Source organism: Mercenaria mercenaria, chromosome 13 (assembly GCF_021730395.1).
Source record: "Mercenaria mercenaria strain notata chromosome 13, MADL_Memer_1, whole genome shotgun sequence".
NCBI lineage: Eukaryota > Metazoa > Mollusca > Bivalvia > Venerida > Veneridae > Mercenaria > Mercenaria mercenaria.
In genome coordinates, this window is record NC_069373.1 from 39,693,809 (window position 1) to 39,716,898 (window position 23,090).

Below are 23,090 nucleotides of genomic sequence, written 5' to 3' on the forward strand. Positions count from 1 at the left end.
GGTGTTTATTCCTACAATTTGTAAGTGTGTAACAGACTGTGTAGTATTGGTAGCAACCGTCTCAGTAGCCTAGTGGTAGAGTTCCCGCTTTCAACGCGGGAGGCACATATTGGATTCCTGGCCGCCTGAAAAATGGTACCAGAAGCTTTCAAATGTTGTAGGACAAGACAGCCCGGTATCATTTTATTTTTACTATATGGAGTAGCATGTCACGTGTCTACGACATGATATTCCAGTGAGGCAGCACTGGGTATTGTGCTCATTGCTTCAAGTAGGCACCGTTATTTACATGATTGAAAAAAATGTTCAAAAAGGTGCTAAACCTGAACGCGCATACATTCATGCAAATACTGTAATATCGTCAGTTACTGTAAGCTTTAAAACCTATCAAATGATGTTTACTAACTTTTTCTATAATTTTGAATGTTGCAAAATGACCTTAGTGCTTCTGTTTCGCTGACTTCGCGTACCCGTTACCGATGGATTCGAAACCTCGACATGGAAGTGAATTTCATCGTGACAGGAAGCTATCCAACTGTCTTATGAAAAGTCAGTGATTCTACCCAGGCGTCTGCGTATGTGTGAAAAGAAAATGTTCAGATGGAAAAGTTTCCATATTACTTACATTGTGTCGTTGTGACTTATTCCAACAGAAACAAAAGTATTCATTGATAACAACATATACATACATATCTTCCAATACTGTATCTACTCCGAAAATTCTAAAACAGTTATATATTATATAAGCTTTATTGCTCGCATGAACTATAACATAGGTACATTTTGTTATGACAAGACTTAACAAAGCAAATGTATTGCAGTCCTCATTGCTTTCTTTAGTAATTTAAATAAAAAAGTAATAGTAGTTGCATAATGCATGTTTTCTTAGTTGGCAAAAGAAATTTTCTTAAATTCATTCTTTATATTTAAACCATCATTAATAATTGATAACAGTACCCCACTTTCTTCATACATATTTTCATGATAATATTTATACTGGAAATGTATTTGAAAGAGCTATTATGGGAAAGCACACGGCTTGACAAAGATATATATATCTTTCAATATCTTATTTCCAGTACTTAATAAGCAATTTATTCCTTAGATTTTTTCTAAATGTGTTGTTACAACAGAAAAATAGTGAAATGGTAAGGTGACAAGTGAAATGTACTGATTCCTGCATCAGGAATTAATAAACTCTACATTTTCATACAATACCGTTAACATAAATCAATTGATTTTGCCAAATTCAAGAAAAGGTTCTTTCAAAATATCAGCGCGGTCACATGACCTGGCAGTCACTTTCCCTTGGTCACGTGTCAAAAAGATTGAACTTATTTCTGATAGTCAAAATATCTCTTTTTCTGGTAATGGGATTTTACCATTGTAGACAAAAGTGAGTATAATAAACTGTAATATGGATCAATAGGGGCTCAATCGTGTTTCCCGTTTTCGCCCGGTACACCGACTTCCCTTGATATGTAATCGTTTCTGTCGGGCTAGTTGCACGCACATTGATTCGAAACACACTAATAGCCGGATCAAAACATCAAGGCGCATTTTGGTGTACCGATCACGTGATCTGGATAGCCAGGTGTCAATTGAGATCACCTGGTAATACAAATATGTGTATGATTCTGTTTTGGTAAGTATATGACTCATTAAAAATATGTTTACTTGTTGAAGAACAATACATTTTATGACAATATAGCTTAGATACTGATCAGGAAGAAAAGTCTTTCGATAACCATGATAACTTTGCTTAAAAGAATATACATTTGTGCCTTTTTGTCAAAACTAGGCGTTCACTGGTAAACCCCTAAAACATTGAATGTCAAGATGTTGCCTCAAAGATTAAAGCTGATTGACAAAAGGTATCAAAATATTTTTTGTACAATTGTTATATACGTCGATATAACACGAACATTTTGACTGTCGAGCATTTGTTGGTTTATCTGGGGAATAAGTTTGTAGAAAAAAGAAGGAGACAAATTATATTTCTTTTGAAAGCTTTTCCACTAATCAAATCAGTATGTATTCTTACTGAATGAATACAGACTTAAATAGTAACAACTTCTGCACCATCATACTGTGTTAAAAGCAACCTTTTACTAAGTTTCTATTTTATACAAGACATTGTTGTGTGTTTTTTTTAAGATATCGTAAGCATCTATTTCGAAAGTATGTTGTTTCAGAAATATCTCTGCCACCGACTTTTGTCTTTTGTCTCGTAACGATCTGTCAGTAATAACTTCATAAAGCAAGCTAAATTTTTACGTACGACTATAATTAGGAAGATTCAACAATAGACGCACTTTCCAAACCTTTTACAGAAGTAAGAGTACTTTAGCTTCATTAGAAAGGTTGTTCGTATTTACAGACTTGATTTCATTTTATCATGGATCATGTCGATATCTACATTTCGTAAAACAGAAATGGGATTTAAATGTTATAATAAGTGATAAATATATTGATCATGCAAATTCTGCAGGGTAGCCTTCTCTCTTTCGTGAGTTAAAACGTTGTATCTCTTAAAATCTCTTAACTGATTTGAAAATAGCACATATTATTTTAAAAATAAAGAATAAACGATAGAAATCATGCCATTCATCAGTTTAATACCATGATAGCATCACCTGAGATGTGACGTTTTAAAACGGACCACTTAAATTAAAGCAACACGTTCTCATATAAAATTCACTTAAAATCCTAATTTCCTAACTTATGTAATTCAAACAATTTACTTACGAATAAGTACCTTTGCAAAGTTTAGGAAGAATGGTTCCTGCCTACATAGCAACAACAACGTGATGATCATCTTATATTTTCCTAGGGAAAAACTACAACAAAATGCCTAGGTTTAATTTATAATTGACGATAGTTAATGTCACAAGCTGTCATGTGCACAAAAAATATTTGGCATATCCGCCTATATAATACAAGTGTTTCATCTTCTCTTGGAACAATTCAGCAAATTCAGCCTACATTTATACTCACTTTACAAAACTGAAAACATGTTTTAAGATTGTTACATTCACTAACCGGTTTTCAAGATTTTATGATTTTAGTTCATATCATTACTATTGTTTGTAAATATGATGACAAAGACAAGAATCAATCGCAGTAGTCGTGTTCTATGCCCGCATCCCCCGAGAACAAAAACCTTCATCAGCATATATATGTATCTGTGGACGATAGACATATACAAATAAACACATAAAACATGGACAAAGGTAAACAAATATGTATTTCGAAAAGAAATTCAGTGGTGCATCGCCTTGGAACGGTCAGTATGCGAAACGGTCACTTTTTACCCCTACCATGTTGCAGGGCAGTGTAAATGAGCTCGGTACATATCGGCAACTATAGGCACAATATGCAAAGCATGAAAATATTCGTGAAAACATATACGATATGTAAAAGAAAGTCCAAATATACACATACTTAATGCTTTTGAAGAAAGCATAGCAAGGAGACAAACACTATTAAGGCCCCACCAAATAACCAAATAGGCTAGAAGGCAAGTATCAAAGCAGTTAAGTCTATGTGGGCTTTGGGAACTGCCAATCATAGCGTTGCATCGAATTGTAAAATGATGTACACTATTTTAAAATGATTGAATATACACACATTTCCCATATGACTATGTATTTATCAAAAGTAAAAGAGACACACGAAAAGGAGAAACATGTTGAATAAACAAGGATTCTTAATAACATCGTTCTCCTTGTTTCCAATTTAAACTAGAATTAAAAGATATTATTCACTTTTGCTGATATTCAGATTCTGTCAAACCGTTCTGCTATTATTTTGCTTGGTTGTATACTATCCTTCTAGGATCTTTCACATACTTTATTGAAATAATATATGCAGATATATGCCGTTGTTTATATGACTGAAAAATTGTTGAAATAGATGTAAACCTGAAAGCACATGCACACGCATGCGCACACATTGATTGTTTTAGCTTCAGAATATGCTTACAAAGGTTGGCAAGCGTGTTCGATCTTTTGCTAGACAAATTTGAAATTAGACCTCGCACTAGGTTTCACTATAGAAAAATCACAATAATTTTTCTGCTATGTTAGTATGTATATTTTAGCGAACCTTTTAACGTTTGGAGATAAACATATAGTCTATGATATAGTGAAATAAATTGTACATGTACATGTTTCCGTATAATTAGTCTAAACTTCTTATGTTTTCCGGACGTGAAGACGTCACCTACGGTTAATCAAACCTTAATGTATAGACTATGTTGTAAAGCAGAATTAACTTAAAAGGAGGACACATTATTATTTTCGAATTTTAAATTGTACTTTTATTTTATGGAGAATAGGAACACACGGCACATGTGATCTGCTTTCCTTCTTTATATGGCAGACATTTTAATGAACTGCAAATAGCTCGAACAAATAAAAATAAATTCCCATTGTTATTATTTGCGCTCGAATATGGGGTTGTTTCAGGATGATCTCCCACACAGACAAATTCTGTTGCTGCAGTATGAGCATAATATCCAGACATAAGATAACCTCTGTACTCTACTTTAAAATTTTCAGGACAGTCGTCTCTTCCAGAAACCATGATGACACTGCTACGCGGAATGTGACAAACGGCACATAGAACCTCATGGTCATAGATATTGTTCCAAATACTTCCGGCAGTTTCGTACTCCGTATATATAACTGACGTAACGAGGATTTTAAGAGTGAGAATTGAATTTGGCTTTTTTGACAAATATAATTAGCAGCTGCTCCACTATGGCTATAATATGACCCCGCAACAAACCCGTCATAAACGTTTGCTGCTCCGCTAGGACAAGAAGATCTTCCCCATCTAATGTAGGTGTCCGTTGCTGTCTCTGAACGCAGTCTTTCTAACTTATCTTTCATGTCTGCAGTGTAAATAGAATCAAATGTCAATTTCAGTCAAACAAGTTAGTCACGGCATGTTTACATACTTATAATGTAATATTTGATCCCTGTAAAAGGAAAGAGTCTCAAAAGATTTTCAGCTGAATCTGTTACATATTCATTTTGTTTAAGATAGCCAAGGCTCTTCCTTTTGTTTGCAAATTCATTGTAGAATGACTTACGCCTTTTAGCCGTTACAAATCAAAAAGCATGTTTTGACTGTGGCGGGATTCTCGAACCCGGGTCGCTCTGGTGCTAGTCCAATGCTCTAAACAATGAGCCAAAGAGTTGACTTCCTTACGCGGTGGTCAGAGATTGGCTTTAATCGTACAGGCTATTCGTTAGCGACTGTAACCTCCCCCCCCCCCCCCCCCCCCATCCCTCTTAAAAAAGTCATCAGTTATGCCATTTTGACAGAGAAAGTGCCATTTCTGCACGAGATTTCCGGTATGATTCCTGAACGAGACCCAGTCTTATGACTTTCAGCCGAAACAAATCAAATAACATAGCACTTTATGTAGAAAAATCCCAACTGCCTTTGGCGGGATTCGAACTTAGTTCGCTTAAGTCCAGTGTTCTAACTACTGAACCAAAGAGTCGACTCCATGGCACAGTTGTCAGAGATTTTCTATGCGTAAGCGACCGTAACAAATGCAACATTGTGATTAACAGTTTGGACTACAAAGCTTGTTATCCGGGTTCGGTTTCTGGTTGCAAATGATATAAAGGCTAGACGTGTTCTGTGTTGGGTGCCTACTTACATTGGTACTTTTTCGAGTAGTACCGGATTAACTGGATGCCGGAGTGGCAGCAGTTATTCGGTCACAAATGTGCTTACGTGGTGTATTCGAAAGAAGTCCCTAATAAATACTAGATTCTAATTTTTCCATTGATCGCGCATTTGCGCGTAAGCCTGGGCCAAATGGGCATTATTTCACTCGTGGAATGAATTTTACATAAAATAAGACACTCTTCATGCTAATATTCGCATGTTTTTGAGTTGTTTACTTGAAAACTAAAGTAGGGTGTTTATTCTGCGGACCGCTTTCTGAGGGTACCTGACTTCAGCTGACTTGCATTTCACTGCATACATGTACTATTAAACACCCTGTTTTGTTCGTTTTCTTGAAGAAAATGTATGGATATCTTGTGGAAAATAGGTGTACGACGGAGTGAAAATCTAGAAACTGTATCAAAATTGTTCTGAAGTAGCTGAATTTTATATGAAATAAAGAACGATTTCTTTTATTGGTATATAGCCTTATACATGCCTACAGCAATGCTTGACAATAACATTGTTCAGACTCTCGGCACATATCACTTCCATTAGCGCTACAATAATCATTGCAAATACCACGTGACCATGAAAAACACTGTCGTGATCGTTATCATTTTCCTTTATTTTTCATTTTGTCATTGACATTCTGCCAAGTCGGAACTAGAGGGCATGGACGGTAGCATGCATTTCCACTACCGTCTATGAACAAGTTTAATCAAACCAAGCCTGCTGTTGTGTTGAGCGACCGGAGGAGTTTCCACTGATTCTATTTTAGTTTTAAATCCCTACGAAAAATTGATATAACTAAAATCTGATATTTACATTCGCACTATTCTTTTCCTTTGAAGAATTTGACGTTAATTTTGTATGAACAGCGAAAGGAAAGACGCCAACGTGATGTCAATGCAGCTTAGTGATAACGGGCCGCTGTTTTGACGACGTCTTCGTATAATAGTCAGGGAGAATCGGATTGGCAAATTAAAACATGAATCGCTAGCGATTCATGGATTTGCCGATCCCATTTTGTCGTTCATTTTGCATTTTCCAAAAACATTTCATTTCTTAATTTTCTGAATGATGACGTTATATCAGAAAAACACCAATTTTACTACTGATAGCTGTTTAAACTTTAATTGAAATTTCTGGTCCTTGCAATAGATTTTACTTTGACTAGATATTTAGGATATCAAAAGAAAACATTAGCAATAAAAGTAACATACCTTGAAGCTCATTTCTTAGAGATGCAACATTCCCTCCACAATCAATCAGCATTTGAAGAACTTTGGAATCATTTTCAGAGTTGCTATTATTTCCATTTACACTTGAAAGCACACTTTTATACACTAAAAATACTATTAACAGCCTTATTATTGGCATGTTGTCGTTTAGAATTTTTAGGCAGATTTGTCACCGGCTTTCGTTCAAAATACGAAATATCGGATGGCTATCGGGGGAAAAGGAAGAATTTGTGGTTTAACATTAAAGGCCTCGTCTCAGATATTGAGTTTTTTTTGTAAGTGAAACAGGCAGGGAAAACAGCTGATTAAAGGATGCAGTTAAGTTCTTCGTAGAAACATGGTTTAATCCGATTTAAGCCCACAAGTGGTGTTATTGCCACTAACCGTTTCAGAACGGCGGCCCTCTATGCTATTTTTAGTGTCTGTTGTTTTTCCGGTTTTTTTTGTATTGTTTTCCTTTGTCTGTTTATATTGTGTTATGTACATAACCATGCATACACTTATGGATAAGTTTGTTTCAAGATTGATTGCTCAAATAATCAAATATTCTTACAATTACATGAGTCAGAGTAAAAAATGAGCTTCTAAATGACATAAGTTGCTTTAAACTTACAATGGTATCATTACATCAGTTTATTGTAAACACATTTGTTCGCTCTTCTTCCATCCGCTTGATATGATCTCTTAGTTTTGAGTTTCTTTATAATAACTTTGCCTCTTCAAACAAACTAAATTTCAAATATCGTGGATACCTATAGAAAGAAGTAGATACATTGTACTTTCTTGTCAATCATAATTTAGATATGGATCGCAGGAAGAAAAACTTCAACTAACACAAAAAAATGTTTATGTTTTCCGTGCATTTTACTATTAAATAAATTTAAGCATGCTCAAAATATAATTATAATAGCTGAGAAGATTATCATATACATCAACAAGATTCATAAGTTGTAGTATAATTAATGTTTTGAAAAAGTTCTGAAAATCAAACAGTTTCGCAGTTTTTACGAAACGACTGCTAAATTAAACAGTGTCCAGTTTCGTTTCCAAATCGCTAAAGCTGCATTTACGGTTACAAGTTAAGGCTGGAGACTAAAGTTATATATTACCTGAACTGTTGTTATTTTATTACGATCCTTATGATCATTATTTACTTTCTGTCCGCGAATTATCAGTCATAGATTCTAGCGGACCACAATGCCTTTGGTATATATTATTTCAGACAAGTGCTAGTATCATATGCCAAGTTCACAGACACTGATCTAGCAGAAAAGGCTCCATTCAAAGAAAACAGTTTTACAACAGTATCTGTACATATGTACCGGCATACACATAAAAATACAATAATAAAGTAACATCATTGATAACGTATATGAAACAAACATTATAAGGAACATAGTTGAGCACTGTCTTGAAACTGATAATCTGTGAGCAAATCACCAACCGGTTCAAATAATTTAAGGATAAAATAAGGATAAAATGTAATTTTCAAGTGAAATTTAAGATTTAGAGGCCTTAAAATGGGGGTTCACTATCAGTCGACATGTACATGATGATCAGATTCCCTATATTATAATTTACGTTATATTTGTATTACCATGTCTTTAAGAAAGGCATGTTTATCCTCCATAATATCCAATGTGCATATATAAAACTACGTCAAGGTAAATTTTCTTTGAACTTTGATATATATAATTCATGAGGCCCCAAAGGGAGTTACATTTTAAGTGGACATGCTACATATCAATTCTGCCATATCAATGTTACTTTTAGTAAAGTGGTATACTCATACCGTCTTATAATCTAACATTATTTGTACTATAACTTGTAGTGTAAAGTGATTTTATTGTCGTTATTCTGCTGAGGTCTGGAAACACTAAAGCTGAGACTTTCGCAAAACGCATTGGTACAAGTGTGAGAAAAGCCTTAAAATATGTAATTCTGAAAATTTCCTGGAAGAGCAAAGAAAAAATATTACACATACATGGTCACTTCATTGCATTTCATTTTCATTTTTTTTTCATTTAATCGTTATTACATAAATTAAAGATAATGCAAAGTCAAATACTATTACAAAGTCCATTAACATATAGTTAAACTATCGATGTTCAATGTTTTGTAGAATACAAAGAAAACGCTGACGATGATATATACGGATATGCTTGTGGCTGTCAGAAATTCAGGTAATCGAGCCATTTCAGGACTATGAAGCTTCTTTCTTGCAAACAAATGGCAGCAACTCTCAAATGTCACATTTCGCGCAAAAATGCAAAAATATCCGAAACGTTATTTTGATGTTTTCGGACAACGCAATGTGATGAATTGTCCAAAATGGCTCAGTTACCTAACATAGTTATGGTAAATGAGCCACCATTATCACGTGGACTAAGATAAAGAATAATAAACTTATACATCCATTTGGACTTAAATAAAATTTGTCGCAGATCTTACATTTTTTTCGGGCACGGCATTCATGATCAACAATTAGATTGTGTTCGCCGTCTAATCAGTACAATTACCCCCCTTGAAAACGCCTGGCTGGGCAATATCGATATTTTATCCGATTGATATTTTTCAATAGAAACAAAGAAGGAAAAAAAATGAACAAACAGTTTTTCATTAGAATGAACGCAAATAATTATTATCCTATTGAGTGTTCGTCGTTCTTTTCTCTTTACAAAGACATAAAAAATATTTATTAAAAATGAAAAATTAATGCTTCCATCGGCGATTGAAAAACACTACTATCAGTATCGTACGTTCTTGTTTTGAGATTATTTTAATGTTTTCTTGATTCCCTGGACGTTTAGAAGTTGATGATTTTTGTAAAATTTCTCCATCTGCTCGTTTTCGTGATATTTCCTAACACACACAGAAACATACGAACTCGTCCGAAGTGAACTTGTCGATGACACAGAAAGAGCTGTTTGTTACCACCGAATATTATCATTAATTGGTAATTCAATATAAAAGAAAAAAAAAGAGAAAGTCATGACAATTTCATGAATTAAAGATGCAATGTTTGTTATACACATTAGAAAAGAAGCTAGAGTATGTAAACTATCTATAATTTTAAATGATGATTTAAACTAAGTATGTGCTTTTGCGCAAGCGCATTTGCATTTTCTTATTTTACGTAGGACTGTGTCATCTCCCCGAGTCTCTAATTGTATGCTTTAGGCATAATACGAAAACATACCACAAAATTGTACCTTATAGCCTACAATGATATAATCATTCAGATTGTATACATTTAGTTCAAATTAGTAATTTAACTTTTGTGATGGTCTCCCAAAGTGTGCCTATGTCGTTTCATATAAGCTGTTCACATTTTCAAGACTGCACCCAAATATCGTTCAATCTGTTTAAGGTATAGGTCCATGTTTCGGAGAAAAAAGTTCGAACGTCATCAAATCATAGAAAGAAAGCATTTGTTTTACATGAAATTATAACAGCATATAAAACATTTATATTATTGTACAAAACCATTATCAATTTATTCATATATGTATTCCGGAAAGGGACTACATGAAGGGGCCACAGTCTAGCGCCTTTAAAAACTCACCATTTTTAAAAAGCTGTTACATGTCTTCCTTTTAATGCATTTGCAACATCGTGCGATTGTTTAAACTTTACATAACTAGGTAAAACATCGTTTTGACAATTGTTTACATTTATTTCTTTACAAATGGCATTCTTATTTAAAGGGGAACAACTCATTTAGAATATTTTAAGTATCCAACTCCGTGGGACAGAACAGTTAAACATGTATTGGACAGATAAGATGTGTGTCAAGATGCTGTTCATTCGCTAAAAAAATCTGTTGTTTTGTGATATACTGCTAAACCTTAAACCAGGCAACATAAGAACGTGTGAAAAATAAAAACGCTCTGTCGCAATTTTATTAACAACCGGTAATTTAATGTTAATTCTAAAATGACCAGGCAATGCTTAAATAATCACAACAATATTATATTGACGTTACGTAGACGTGATATTTAGCGCCATGTACGCATCGAGAAATAGAGTTTTCAAATTTGATCAAATATTTTAATAAAACATTTAAAACGAAATGTCGCATAGCAAAACTGACTGTCTTGATTAATTTGCACACATAATTCGCTGTGCAGAATAATTCGTCATCATTTGCACTTTAATTGAACTATTCCGCAAGACATACAGTCAAACCTGTGTTAAAGACCACCTCTTAACAGAGACCCCCTGGCTCTAAAGACCACATGTTTTGTTTTCCATTTTAACATTTACTGTGTATTTTAACCTGTGAATAAAGACCACCAACATTAAAGACCACATTTTGGCTCTCCCAAGGGTGGTCTGTTTTTGACAGGTTTGACTGTACCACCATTTCCGTTCCAGACGTGCATAAACAAAGGAGCGTGACGACCTACCATTTGGCACCATATATCCGCGAAGAAACAGTTCTATCACATTTGAACTAATTCTTACAATAAAAGACGTATTAGAATCGAAATGATGTATAGCAAAGACTTGTTTTAACACTGTTTATACACTCCGGCGGTTATACTCGTACGAAATAATTCACTAAGCCCTCGTGAAATTATTAGGCTCGACGTATAACCGCCCATCTTGTATAAGTAGTCTTAAAACACTGTCTTTCTATAAATGATTTCTTAACCAATTTTTGGAGCCGCCGTAGCGCAGTGGTAGCGTGTCCGCCCTAAGATCGAAGGGTCCCGGGTTCGATCCCGACCACTGCCTTGGCGGTAGTGTCCTTAGGCAAAACACTTTAATTCCACATTGCCTCTCCTTCTGCTCTTAGAGGTTGGTTCCATCTGGAATGAGTCTCGAGAGCCATTAATATAAGTTGTAAGAACTTGTTTGGCAATCGAGAATAAATAAACTAGTATAAACTAACCGTTTTCATTAAACATATCAGCATATTCTATATCTGTGTTGAAATACAGCTACTTTGTGACCGTCATCTCGGAAAAGCGTCAGATGAAGTTACTGAATGTTACCCGACAGTGTTCGGGTAACTGAGCCACTTCTTAAAATATGTTAAGTATATTGGCTAATCCGTAATAATTGAGAAAATACTGTCATCACTAACGTGCGTTTTATATTTGCTCCTTCTAGATAAAGATACACCAATTTTCTCCATTCTATATGGCAAAACATCAATCAATCATGTTTGATATATTCGGCGGCGTAATTTTCACAATTTCCCCAAACGTGCGCTATGCAAGTTTTAAAGTACATGTATAACAATAGTGGGTAAGAGAAATTAGACCAAAACTAACAATTTTGACTTTGATATGCCATCTCCCTTATTTTCATTAATACATACGATGTATTTTTCCGTGTGCACAACAGTTTGGTTTTAAAAACCTCTGTAAACCTGTCTTAGTGCACCTTTAACATTTGCAAGAATTTGCTCATTCTAGATAAAGATACACCAATTTTCTCCATTCTATATGGCAAAACATCAATCAATCATGTTTGATATATTCGGCGTAATTTTCACAATTCACACAAACGTGCGCTATGCAAGTTTTAAAGTATAACAATAGTGGGTAAGAGAAATTAGACCAAAACTAACAATTTTGACTTTGATATGCCATCTCCCTTATTTTCATTACTACATACGATTTATTTTTCCGTGTGCATAACAGTTTGGTTTTAAAAACCTCTGTAAACCTGTCTTAGTGCACCTTTAACATTTGCAAGAATGTTCACGCTGTTTCTGTTTCTTCTGCGCGAAGATCCGCATTTTCTGTACTGGATAAGAGTCTGGGTATACAAAATGATCGAGTAAAGCTTCTTTGCAATATGAATCATCGATCATTTAATTATGCCCGCTTTCAGAGATGATAATTCGAAATTTTAATGTTCCCACCTGCAAAACCTTGTTTTCTTCTCGGGGCCTCCGTGGCCGAGTGGTTAAGGTCGCTGACTTCAAATCACTTGCCCCTCATCGATGTGGGTTCGAGCCTCACTCGGGGCGTTGAATTCTTCATGTGAGGAAGCCATCCAGCTGGCTTACGGAAGGTCGGTGGTTCTACCCAGGTGTCCGCTCGTGATGAAATAATGCACGGAGGGGCACCTGGGGTCTTCCTCCACCATCAAAGCTGGAAAGTCGCCATATGACCTAAAATTGTGTCGGTGCGACGTCAAACCCAACAAAACAAAAATTGTTTTCTTCTCAGAAAGTAAATGGCAATTTATTACACAGGGGAAACAACCGTTATCGGAAAAATTTGGGTATAATCGGTAAGTGGCTCAGTTACACGAGTTTACCCTACCTACGTCACAGATACGTCACAATGCCATGAATAGACTGACTCATTGGGGATGAATCCGATAACATCACAATCGGAAGTAACATTACATCGAATCCAACGAAAATAAAAAATGTAACTATTTGTAATATCGGTTGTTGCGATTATGATTCGATCATCATTGGCGATATTTGGCGATACAAACATATCGACGTGACTAATGACGATGGCGAAAATGGCGATTACGATAGTCATGATTCTGACTCTAGTGGTGATTACAGAGATGAGGAATATGTTGATGCCATGGAAACGACTTACGTTTAATTATAATATAAAGGCTGTTTGCAGTGTACTTATTGTATGTGGGGTATACAAAAAGAATATGAGACCAACGTGATTCCGTAGAAATTATTACAGTCTCTTGTGAGTATGTAGACTGTTTCTGAAATGCCATGTAGAACTAACATTTTAAAACAGTTGGTTTTGCTATTGCAAAGATATAACCGTTTAAACATAGCATAGTCGTATACACTGGCACTGTCTTTGTAAGGATGAAGTCTGCAGCAAAGAAAATTAGATTTACATAAAAACGCGCAGTACTTTGTAAATACCAAGTAAACGGAGTCTGCAAGAACTTAAAAATGTTAATGATGATTCTTCTTTTAAGCTAGAAAGAGTTCACGAAATCCTTACAAAACAGTTCCAATTATCGAAAGAATGATCATAGTGGGTACCCTATTTTCTGTTCAACGAGCAAATGTCTGATGGGTTAAATATTGCAAATGCCCTTTGAAAGTGTGATAGAAAACTAATTGACCGGTGATTAACATAGATCTATTATTTCGGACCGCAAAAACGATTAAATAATAAATAGTGGCTAAGGAAAGGACAAGAAAGTTGAGATCATTGAGAACATCGCCTGCGAACTGATTTAAGAGTTATCTATCTTATCCACGCCAAGTGTCATACTGGGTAGCAGTTTTCTTTGGGACCAACAAGTCTCCCTTTATATTTGCCAGACCCGAGTCCTTGTGACTTCTTTCTCTTTCATGTACTGATAAAGATGATTGCGCAGGACCGCTACACACCAAAAATAAAAACACACTTGGCATTGTTGTGTATCAGTATCTGCAGAGAGTAAACCAAGGGTAGGCTACTTTGCGAATTTCAGCTCATGGATATCTCGGATGGAAAAACGGATTTCTGTTGAGGAAAAATATTTTGCGGGGTTGGTATAAATTGCCGTAAATCAGCTTTACGTCAGTCTCAAACTTACTCGAATACCACTCGTACATCAACGGTATCACTATGAGTTTAGTTGTAGGGATAACGCATGTTTTTTCGTGTAATAACATCTGCAGAATCCCGAGGGATTGGTTGGTGTCCGAGTCCGGCAGGGACTCTGCAGATGTTATAAGACGAAATGAACATGCGCTAACGCTATTCTAGCATAAAACGCGTAAAAACTGATAAATGAATACATTGACACTCAGAGTCGTTAAAATTCCATGAAATGCTCCGGAATGTCCGGGTTGATTTTTTTTACGTTGACGTCATGTCCTATTGAATTATCCGTTTTTGGGCCGTAAAGCGTTCACGCTTTGCCACGGAATGCGCATATAAAAAAAAGGTGTTTTAACAGCACGTGAGCGCGAGAATCTCACTGTTAACACACGTTTTCCCTCCTGTTAAAACCACTCCAAAAAGTGACAAGAACAGCAGTTTTATGCTAGAATAAAGTTTAAAGAAATAAAATTTAACTTCTTTCACATAAAATATGGGCATGAACTATTTTCATTAATATTGACTGTGATTTTGCTATGTTTACACCTAATATCTTAAACATTACGTTTGATTTTCTACAAGTGACGTTCTCAGTTTAAGTTCTTCTCGGCGATATATGGCCTTTTAGTGTCGATTTGATCAAACTAATTCATTCATGTGTTTCTATAATATCATTATGTGGATATCATTATTTTTTAATGTCATTAAACTTATATGACAAACTGATATAAAGCACTTTAAAAACGTAAATTTATTGAAAGAAATTGTAGATCTATTATACTTTAGAATGCTACACCAGAAAGCATTTCGTTTCATTTTGTTTATTCTATAATGTGGTAAAAAACGGTATGTAAGAAAAATAATCTACCAGTGGTTGTCGATGCAGATTGGAATAGATCTGCCCAGCTCTTGGATAAGTGTTTTGACCGTAACTCGGCAGAACCTTGTTACCACCAAAACAGTCAAAATTACCCTCTAACCGGATACTCCAATCTGCATCGATAACCAGTGATAGATTATTATATTCTTTTCCAGCGGACTGGCGTTTCTGGTGATCTTACCCACGTGGCAAAACCCATCTGGCAACCGTGCCAGATGACTCTCGAGCAGTTATTGACAACGAACGAGTCGGGCATTTAGCAAATCAATTAGATCAACTGAAAAGAGCATATCAAATCTGACTAAAGTACTTGATCTTCTAAACGAAGATCTGAGAACGACCCGTTCACATACGTCTTTTGTATATTTTGGATTTCCAGTATTGCTATTTTTATTTTAACCAATCAGACGACTTGTTTGAATGTCAAAGAGTAAGAAAAATGTGCAATCATTCGAGGGTTCGAACCCGGGACCCCTTGTTTAGAAAGCAAGTGGCCTACCGACTGAGCTAACCGGCCATCTGACACATTATAACATAAGAATTGTTAATATCAAAAGTCAAGGCTACAGGTAGATTTGCATGATGTTGTAAGGTAAGCTCTGATTGGCTAGCGAAATGAATAGGTCGTTCTCAGATCCTATGCGTAGCGTAATAGTAGTGATGGGCAAATCCGTTAGATTTGTCAACCGATTAATCGGCATAATCGGACAAGCCAACCGATTCGATTAATCGGATATAATCGGATAATCGGTTACTTTAGTTGCATATACGAAGTTCACCTCACAGTGTATGTTTTATGTCAATACTTGAGAAATGAACCTCACATATATCAAATACCCTATTTCTTTTGTACCCTTTCATAAATGTGAGTAAGGTAACAGCATAAAAATAAATATATATGTAAAGACAATAAACTTCAAATCAGGTAATTGTCTTAATTTCACAAGGGACTTATCCAGTGATTAAATGTTATTAAATTAAAATTATACAAAATATTTTTGCTAATATGCTTGCATAAGTCGTACGTCATGCTATGCATACTGCCATGCTAATGTTAAGAGATTAGGTTGATGGTTTTCCCGGCTTGATATTGTAAAAGCCATATATCTTCCAAAATCTGGGTGCACTGATAACATCAATTTCTTTCGACACTTTGGAGGAAGCCATTTTTACGTAGAGTAGTTTCCCATGGCGTAATTGTCCCAGAAAACCGTAAATACCAGACAGAAAAAGGTCAGAAACAGCTTAATTATCCCTTTAGGGTGCCAAGTAATTAATCGGTCTGGGAAAAGTGAAATCGGCGATCGCGCTCATGAATGCAACACCGACGATTATTCGATTGTCGCCGATTGTCGGCCCATCACTACGTAATAGGAGATGTACTTTAGTCAGATTGAGAGCATATCTTACTCTGCTATACAGTTTACATATAGTTTCATGGTTCATCATACATCTTTTTATAAAAAGTACTGTATACCGTACTCAATTTCGGCTTTCTTCTATATTTGTCAGTAACAATTGGTAACTATTATTTCAATGTGTTGTGATAAAACGTTTTAGCTTAGAAATAGCGTTATTCAAAAGATCATCATGTAAGGAAGATTTATTTTGGCAAAGGATAACATTTACATGATTAACAACCACAATATAGAATAAAACAATAAGCATTATTTACTACTATGTTATGCAACAGAAAACAATGGCATGCTCCAAATACCTAGGATAACACATTAAAAGTGCAAGGTGGTCCTAAGCATTAGTGGCATGACATAGAGATGCACTTATTAAAACATATTATTTAAATGAAAAATTACATCTGCATTTGTATATCACAAATTGGAATTATCACAGTCAGACTATCACACATTTTATTACACTGTTACTAATAGTATTAAATACCTGATCATATATCTTTGATAATCCATCAAACGAAACGAAACTTTTCAAACGGTTCTGATAAATGCGTAAAAGAAAGAACATGGCATGGCAAACATTATTGACTACATAATATGAAAAAAGGAGAAAGTGTTCCTGTGCCTAAACTTATGGCACTAAATAATGAAAATGCATTGAAAAAAAAATAAAAAGAAAACATTAAACACTCACTGAATACTTTGCATTAAGTCACTTTTGATAGCTACCTTAAATGATTGATTTTTTTTAAAAAAATGTGATATCCATTGTTAGACAGTTCCAAAGTTTAGAATCAGTAAAACTAAAAGATTTTGAACCTCGGCCTTTGACCTTTTGAAGACAGTAGCCACTTTTTCGACTAACGGAAGGTCGTTGGTTCTACCCAGGTGCCTGCTCGCGGTGAAACAATGCACGCAGGGGCATTTGGATCATCCTCCACCATCTAAGCAGGAAAGTCGCCATATGACCTATAATTGTGTCGGTGCGACGTTAAACCCAACAAAATAGATAAATTTTGACTAAGTCTTGTACTATGTCACGGTATGTATAGAAACTTGAGGAACAAAATATTTATCCAAATAATCTGGGGCTAATATGTTTTTAACCTTGAAAATATGACACAGCATTATTTTGATTATCTTATAAATATTATCTTGATAAATCATTTATGGATTTAAAATGTTCAAAATTTACACTGGCTCTGCAATAAAGAGGTATTAGGCCCCTAATAGTAATGTTTAAAAAATGGCACTTGGTTTGTATATTCTTATAGTTGCCCGTAATTCGCACTGTGTTGCAAAATTTTAAAAACTTTTACCGTGCCGTTTTTTTTATAAATTTTGTGTAATTTATGGTATTTCCTCAGGCTCAAGTAGAAACAAATTTCAAAATGATGGCCTTTATCTAAAACGTTTGCAGAGAATTTATTATACCATTATTTTTTATGAAATAAACATCAAACTATTGGTTAACAATTATAAAACATAAATAAAACAGTCAATATCATTTTTTCTAGGGTGCCTCAAGTTAACGGATTTAATGTGACAGAATTCTAACTCCCAACACCGTAAAATTAAGGTCGAATCCTACGGGTCTGTTTTGAATTTTGCTCACTTCATTTAAAAATAACCTTGGGGCAGAAGTAAAACCTACCTACATTTCTTCCACAATATGTAATCTAAAGAATGAAGGCAAAATAGAGAACTTTTACCGCATGTAACTCAGTATTTTTAAAGATGTCTAACTCTACCCCACCTGTTTCAGAGGTAAATTTACTCTGAACAGCAAGAAATCGCTTATTGAATGATTTTTTCCCACTTTTGTAAATAAATCAATAACAAGTCTTGAAAACAGTAAAAACTTGCTAGAAAAAAGGAAAATAAAGAAAAAAAATTTGGTCCCAGTGGGGCTTGAACCTACGCCCCTCTGAAAATTGCAGTCAAAGTAGGTTTATGGTAGGAATTGAATACTCTTCAAAATGGAGGTCCTCTATTATGGTAACAAGGTACAGTTACCTGCCCTTCGTTACCCAACTGAAGGAAATGTATCCGAGAGAAAAAAGGTCCCTCATTTCATGATGGATTTGATTGTAAATAGATATTCTGAGCTTCTGAAAGTAGCCAAATTTTATAGATCTGATGTAAATGAAGAGAAAGGGGTAAAACAATTCTGGAAAATCATGGTTTCTTGTGCAAATGACTGTCTGCGGATTTGTACAAAAAGTAGGCTGGGCCGCTTCACTTTGTAAAAATGCAATACAGTATTCATTCTGACAGATGTGAGGAGAAAAGTAGCAGGTCAACAGGTCACTTCAAAGTGATTTTTGAGTTTCTCTCGAATAGATTTCTAAAAAGAATGTATTTGCATTTGTCTTCAGAAGATTGTGTCAAAGCCTTGCATTAATATATTTGTATGTAACCCTATGGGAAACTAATTGTACTTTGGGGCATTATGGGCCTAATACCTTAAAAGCACAAATCTCAATAACTTGCTTTTTAAGACTTTAGTTAAACCATTATACCAGACAGAACAAACGTATTCAAAATGACACCGAATTAAGGACATGACAAGCAAGTTTTTGGTATATTGAGTAGGAAAATTTTTCTTACGGTATAGAAATTTTAACCTAGCATTGGCTTTTTTAATAATCGAGTCGGCCTTGGCACAAAAGGACAAATGGGGGAATTTGAATTTATAATTATAAAAAAGAAGGTTCGCTTTGACGTAAATACGTTGCTACAGAATAATTGCAAAATATCTGTAAATAAAAATTTGTATGCATCTACGAAACTTCATACGTTCAAGCTTTTGATATATGATATGATAACTATCGATATTTTACATTTAGGTTATAAGATGCCTAAATGGTAATGGAAAGAATGTCTGCAGAAGAAATACGTCGAATTATCAAATAGTGTCTATAAAACCATCAGCTTTGTATCGCAGATGTAAAAGTGATAATTATAATCACTCAGCACACAATTTATCAGTGTCGTTTAACACAGATGCGCAGATAAAATCAGAATTAATTTGCAACAAAGTATTGCAATTACAATTTTAGAAAACAGGTTTACACATTGTGCACCCTCTAGGCCTAGAGCTGGAAGGTGAAACCCTCCCCACCTCTAGGGATTTTTGTAGATCCCCTTAGTTTTAAAGCCGCTTGTATGTAGATCATATTTCTAAATTCTGCCATCTGGCAAGTGGGTTCTCTATGAGTTACAGCCTGTTATTTACGTTACCAAAACAATAATTTAATAAATGATAAAACTGGAATGTGGTGATAGAAACAACCAAACACATTAGCAAGTGGGTTTAGTGATATGCAGAATATGCTGTTGTCAATGTTCCCGCTTAGTTGTGTTCTCTCAATCGATCAATTTATTTTGTAATTTACGTTACCATATGTTTTATAAAAAATCTCATATCAGGTAATTCAATAGGTTTAATTGTCAGAAAATATCAGATATGTCTAAATTATAGTACATGTGTTTTTAGATAACATTACTTTAGTATTTAAGTATTCATCGGTCAGCCGTTTTAAGAACAAATACGTTACCATTATATACGTTACTAAAATTCCCAATATAATATTTTCATTTCTCAAGTCAATAGATTGTTAATGTAATCCTTATAATGATGTTCAGATTTAAATACTAGTAATGTGAGTATCTTATCAGGTTCGAACTAGTTTGATATAAAATGCATATAGCACAGCACTGACATTGTAACTTACGTTACGATTCGTTACTGAAAGTTTATTTTAGTAACTGAAAAATACACACATACGACCGCTTATCTGCTTAACCAAATAAATTCACACAAATCTAAATTGAGAAACAATTAAGTTGCGGGGTTCAGTCACCTAAGTGATCATAATCACTGTCTGTTTTGTGTATGGTATCATAGTCATCATCAGAGTCATTAGAGTCACATGTTGCTGATGTGTCACAAACAATTTCAGCTAGTTCTAGCAGCACTATATTATCGGAACACCAGTCATATTCCAACAGAATTTCTGATCCAAATTTCTACCCACTTTTATATATTTTTGGTATAATTGGGTAAATTGATATTTCACACGTGTTATGTGCATTTTAAATTGGCACAGTTGAAATAGACTCATGCCCATGCCATTATATTTGCTCGGGACATTAGAAGCACGTACTTGATACTTTGCAAGAAACCTGTCATAATGTAAGTTTGTTGATGTTATTTTATTCTTCAGTCTATAGATTGCACGGACAATATTTTCGATGCTGCTAAGAGGTCATCTGATCAGTGATGTGAACTACTTCTGCTAATGTTGCAACATACACCTGGTATTTCTCTACTAATTTGAGTGGTGTTAATTTCGCTGTGCAAATAAAGGCACTGATTGTGTCAACCAGTCAGACAGTGTATTGCAGGAAACATTGAGCAGATTCTTTCTCCTTTGCTTATAAAGATGCTGTGAGCATTTAACTGGTGTCTCTTATTGCCTGTTCCAGTGTAAAAAAACCCACAGCATTTCGTATTTTTGAAGATATCACCAATAACACAAACGCGTTTGTATCTGAGGATCTAACTTGGATTTTCGCCTTTCGTATAGTGCTAGTAGTACTGACTGATATCCATGCAATGAATATTATTCTTGTGTCCGCTTCTTCCTTTGTATAGAAACAGTGGTACGGTATATAAGGTCGAGCTTGAACTTTGTTCCCATCTTCACTTGTGAGTAAATAACACTTTTCACCATTGACGAAATACAGTTGTCTTGTTCTGCATCTTTGGTGCATAGGAATCACATTTTCAATGTTCGAAAATTAGATTGATCAACGGTGGTTTGTTTTCACTATTTGACCTGAATGCTTTTCAGTCACATGGTACTTTGGTTTCCACTCCTGACAAGTAAGAATTTTGGAGAAGATCTACGTCTTCCACGCTGGTATGATTTGATTGACTGAGGACTGTAAGTGACAGTTACAAAATCGACACGAGCTGCATTAGGTAGTTGACTTCGGCTACGTCTTGAAATGTTGCAGGAATGGTTACTTACTAAGCTTTACAGCAGGGCGTTACTATCAATCAACAAAACAATGTCATCTTTTTTTGGACTGCTGCAGCATAGTGAAGTAGTTTTGATTTGTCTGTTTTCATAGGCATTCCAGTCGCAGTATCAATTGTTCATACACGTAACATTCTGCTCTTATCTGTAGTATTTTGTTTTGAGTATTTTAACTTCAGCTGTGGCAAATGTTTTGAGTTTTCTTCTCTTAATGGGGTCTTGAAAAGGAACTGATTTTCCAGTCAATCTTCTTTTGGTAGCCCATCCATTGTCTTTTCACCTATTTCAGTTGCCTTGCCTTAAGGTCATGAGAGACTTCCGATTTCACAGGAATACCAGACAACACACAGTATTTTTCGTCTTTATTGTTTTTTTTTTTCAGTTTTGAATGGGTTCGTGAAGGATTTTATGCCATCATAACCCCGCTAACTTTTTCTTCACTCCTGCGTATTTTAGTAGTTATACTTCTTTGTGTTGGGACATGTCTTATCTGCATATTTCTGCATTCTGAAGTGTGGCTTCAACATACTGGTTCTGTAATGACGTGTCATGCACCAGTGGACATATGCAGCATAGTTTCTACTGAAACCAAGTAGGTCAACCTCAGACTTTGCATATCTGTCACTTGTCTGCTCTGTAGTGATATCTACAGCATTTCTCAGTGCTGGTACTGAAGACCTAGATACACTAAAATCATTACTTCGGAGTAGCTCTTCTGCACCTGGATCAATATGCACCAATGTCAACAGGTAAACAAGGAGGTAGCGGGCATCATTACTGCGATCAATTGCGAAGAACAAAGATCACCATTTTTACAGTGATGTTGTATGTAAAACAAAAGTATTAATCTGCATTGCTTTGATGAGCAACAACATCAAGTGAATTATGTCTACATACAATAACCAAAATTGAGCAGCTTTGCAACTTTCACCCTTCTGATTTCTGATTTGAACTGCCCATATCTGTTGAAATATTCTCCAAAGTCAGGAGAGTTATTATTTCAGACACCTTTGCATGGACTTTCAGTCCATTTCTGTAAATTTAGTTTCTTCTAAAATGCTTTCCTTGCGGCGTTTTGTCTCTTCAAACTTGCATAGAAGCAAACGTTCAAGAGCTTCCATTACAGTCCTGAGGACATTTAGGGTATGGTTGTAGCGTTTACCTGGTAATACTTTATCAAGTGAGCCACTAGAACAAATTCCTGATTCTATTACAAGTTCTGTAAGACCATTGCCCGTCATTGATTTTCCTACAGGCCCAAATATAGAGCAGAT

The 23,090-nt window shown here is 35.1% G+C and overlaps 1 protein-coding gene across 1 annotated transcript; it reads right to left on the reverse strand.

Moving 5' to 3' along the window:
• Positions 1 to 4,544: 4,544 nt before the first annotated feature.
• LOC123530176 (uncharacterized) lies at positions 4,545 to 7,143 on the reverse strand. Its single transcript, XM_053520829.1, has 2 exons — positions 6,915 to 7,143; positions 4,545 to 4,897 (listed from the first exon to the last, which is right to left on the reverse strand). The coding sequence occupies exons 1-2, from the start codon at positions 7,069 to 7,071 to the stop codon at positions 4,545 to 4,547; spliced, it is 510 nt and encodes a 169-aa protein (XP_053376804.1). The 5' UTR covers positions 7,072 to 7,143.
• Positions 7,144 to 23,090: the final 15,947 nt, after the last annotated feature.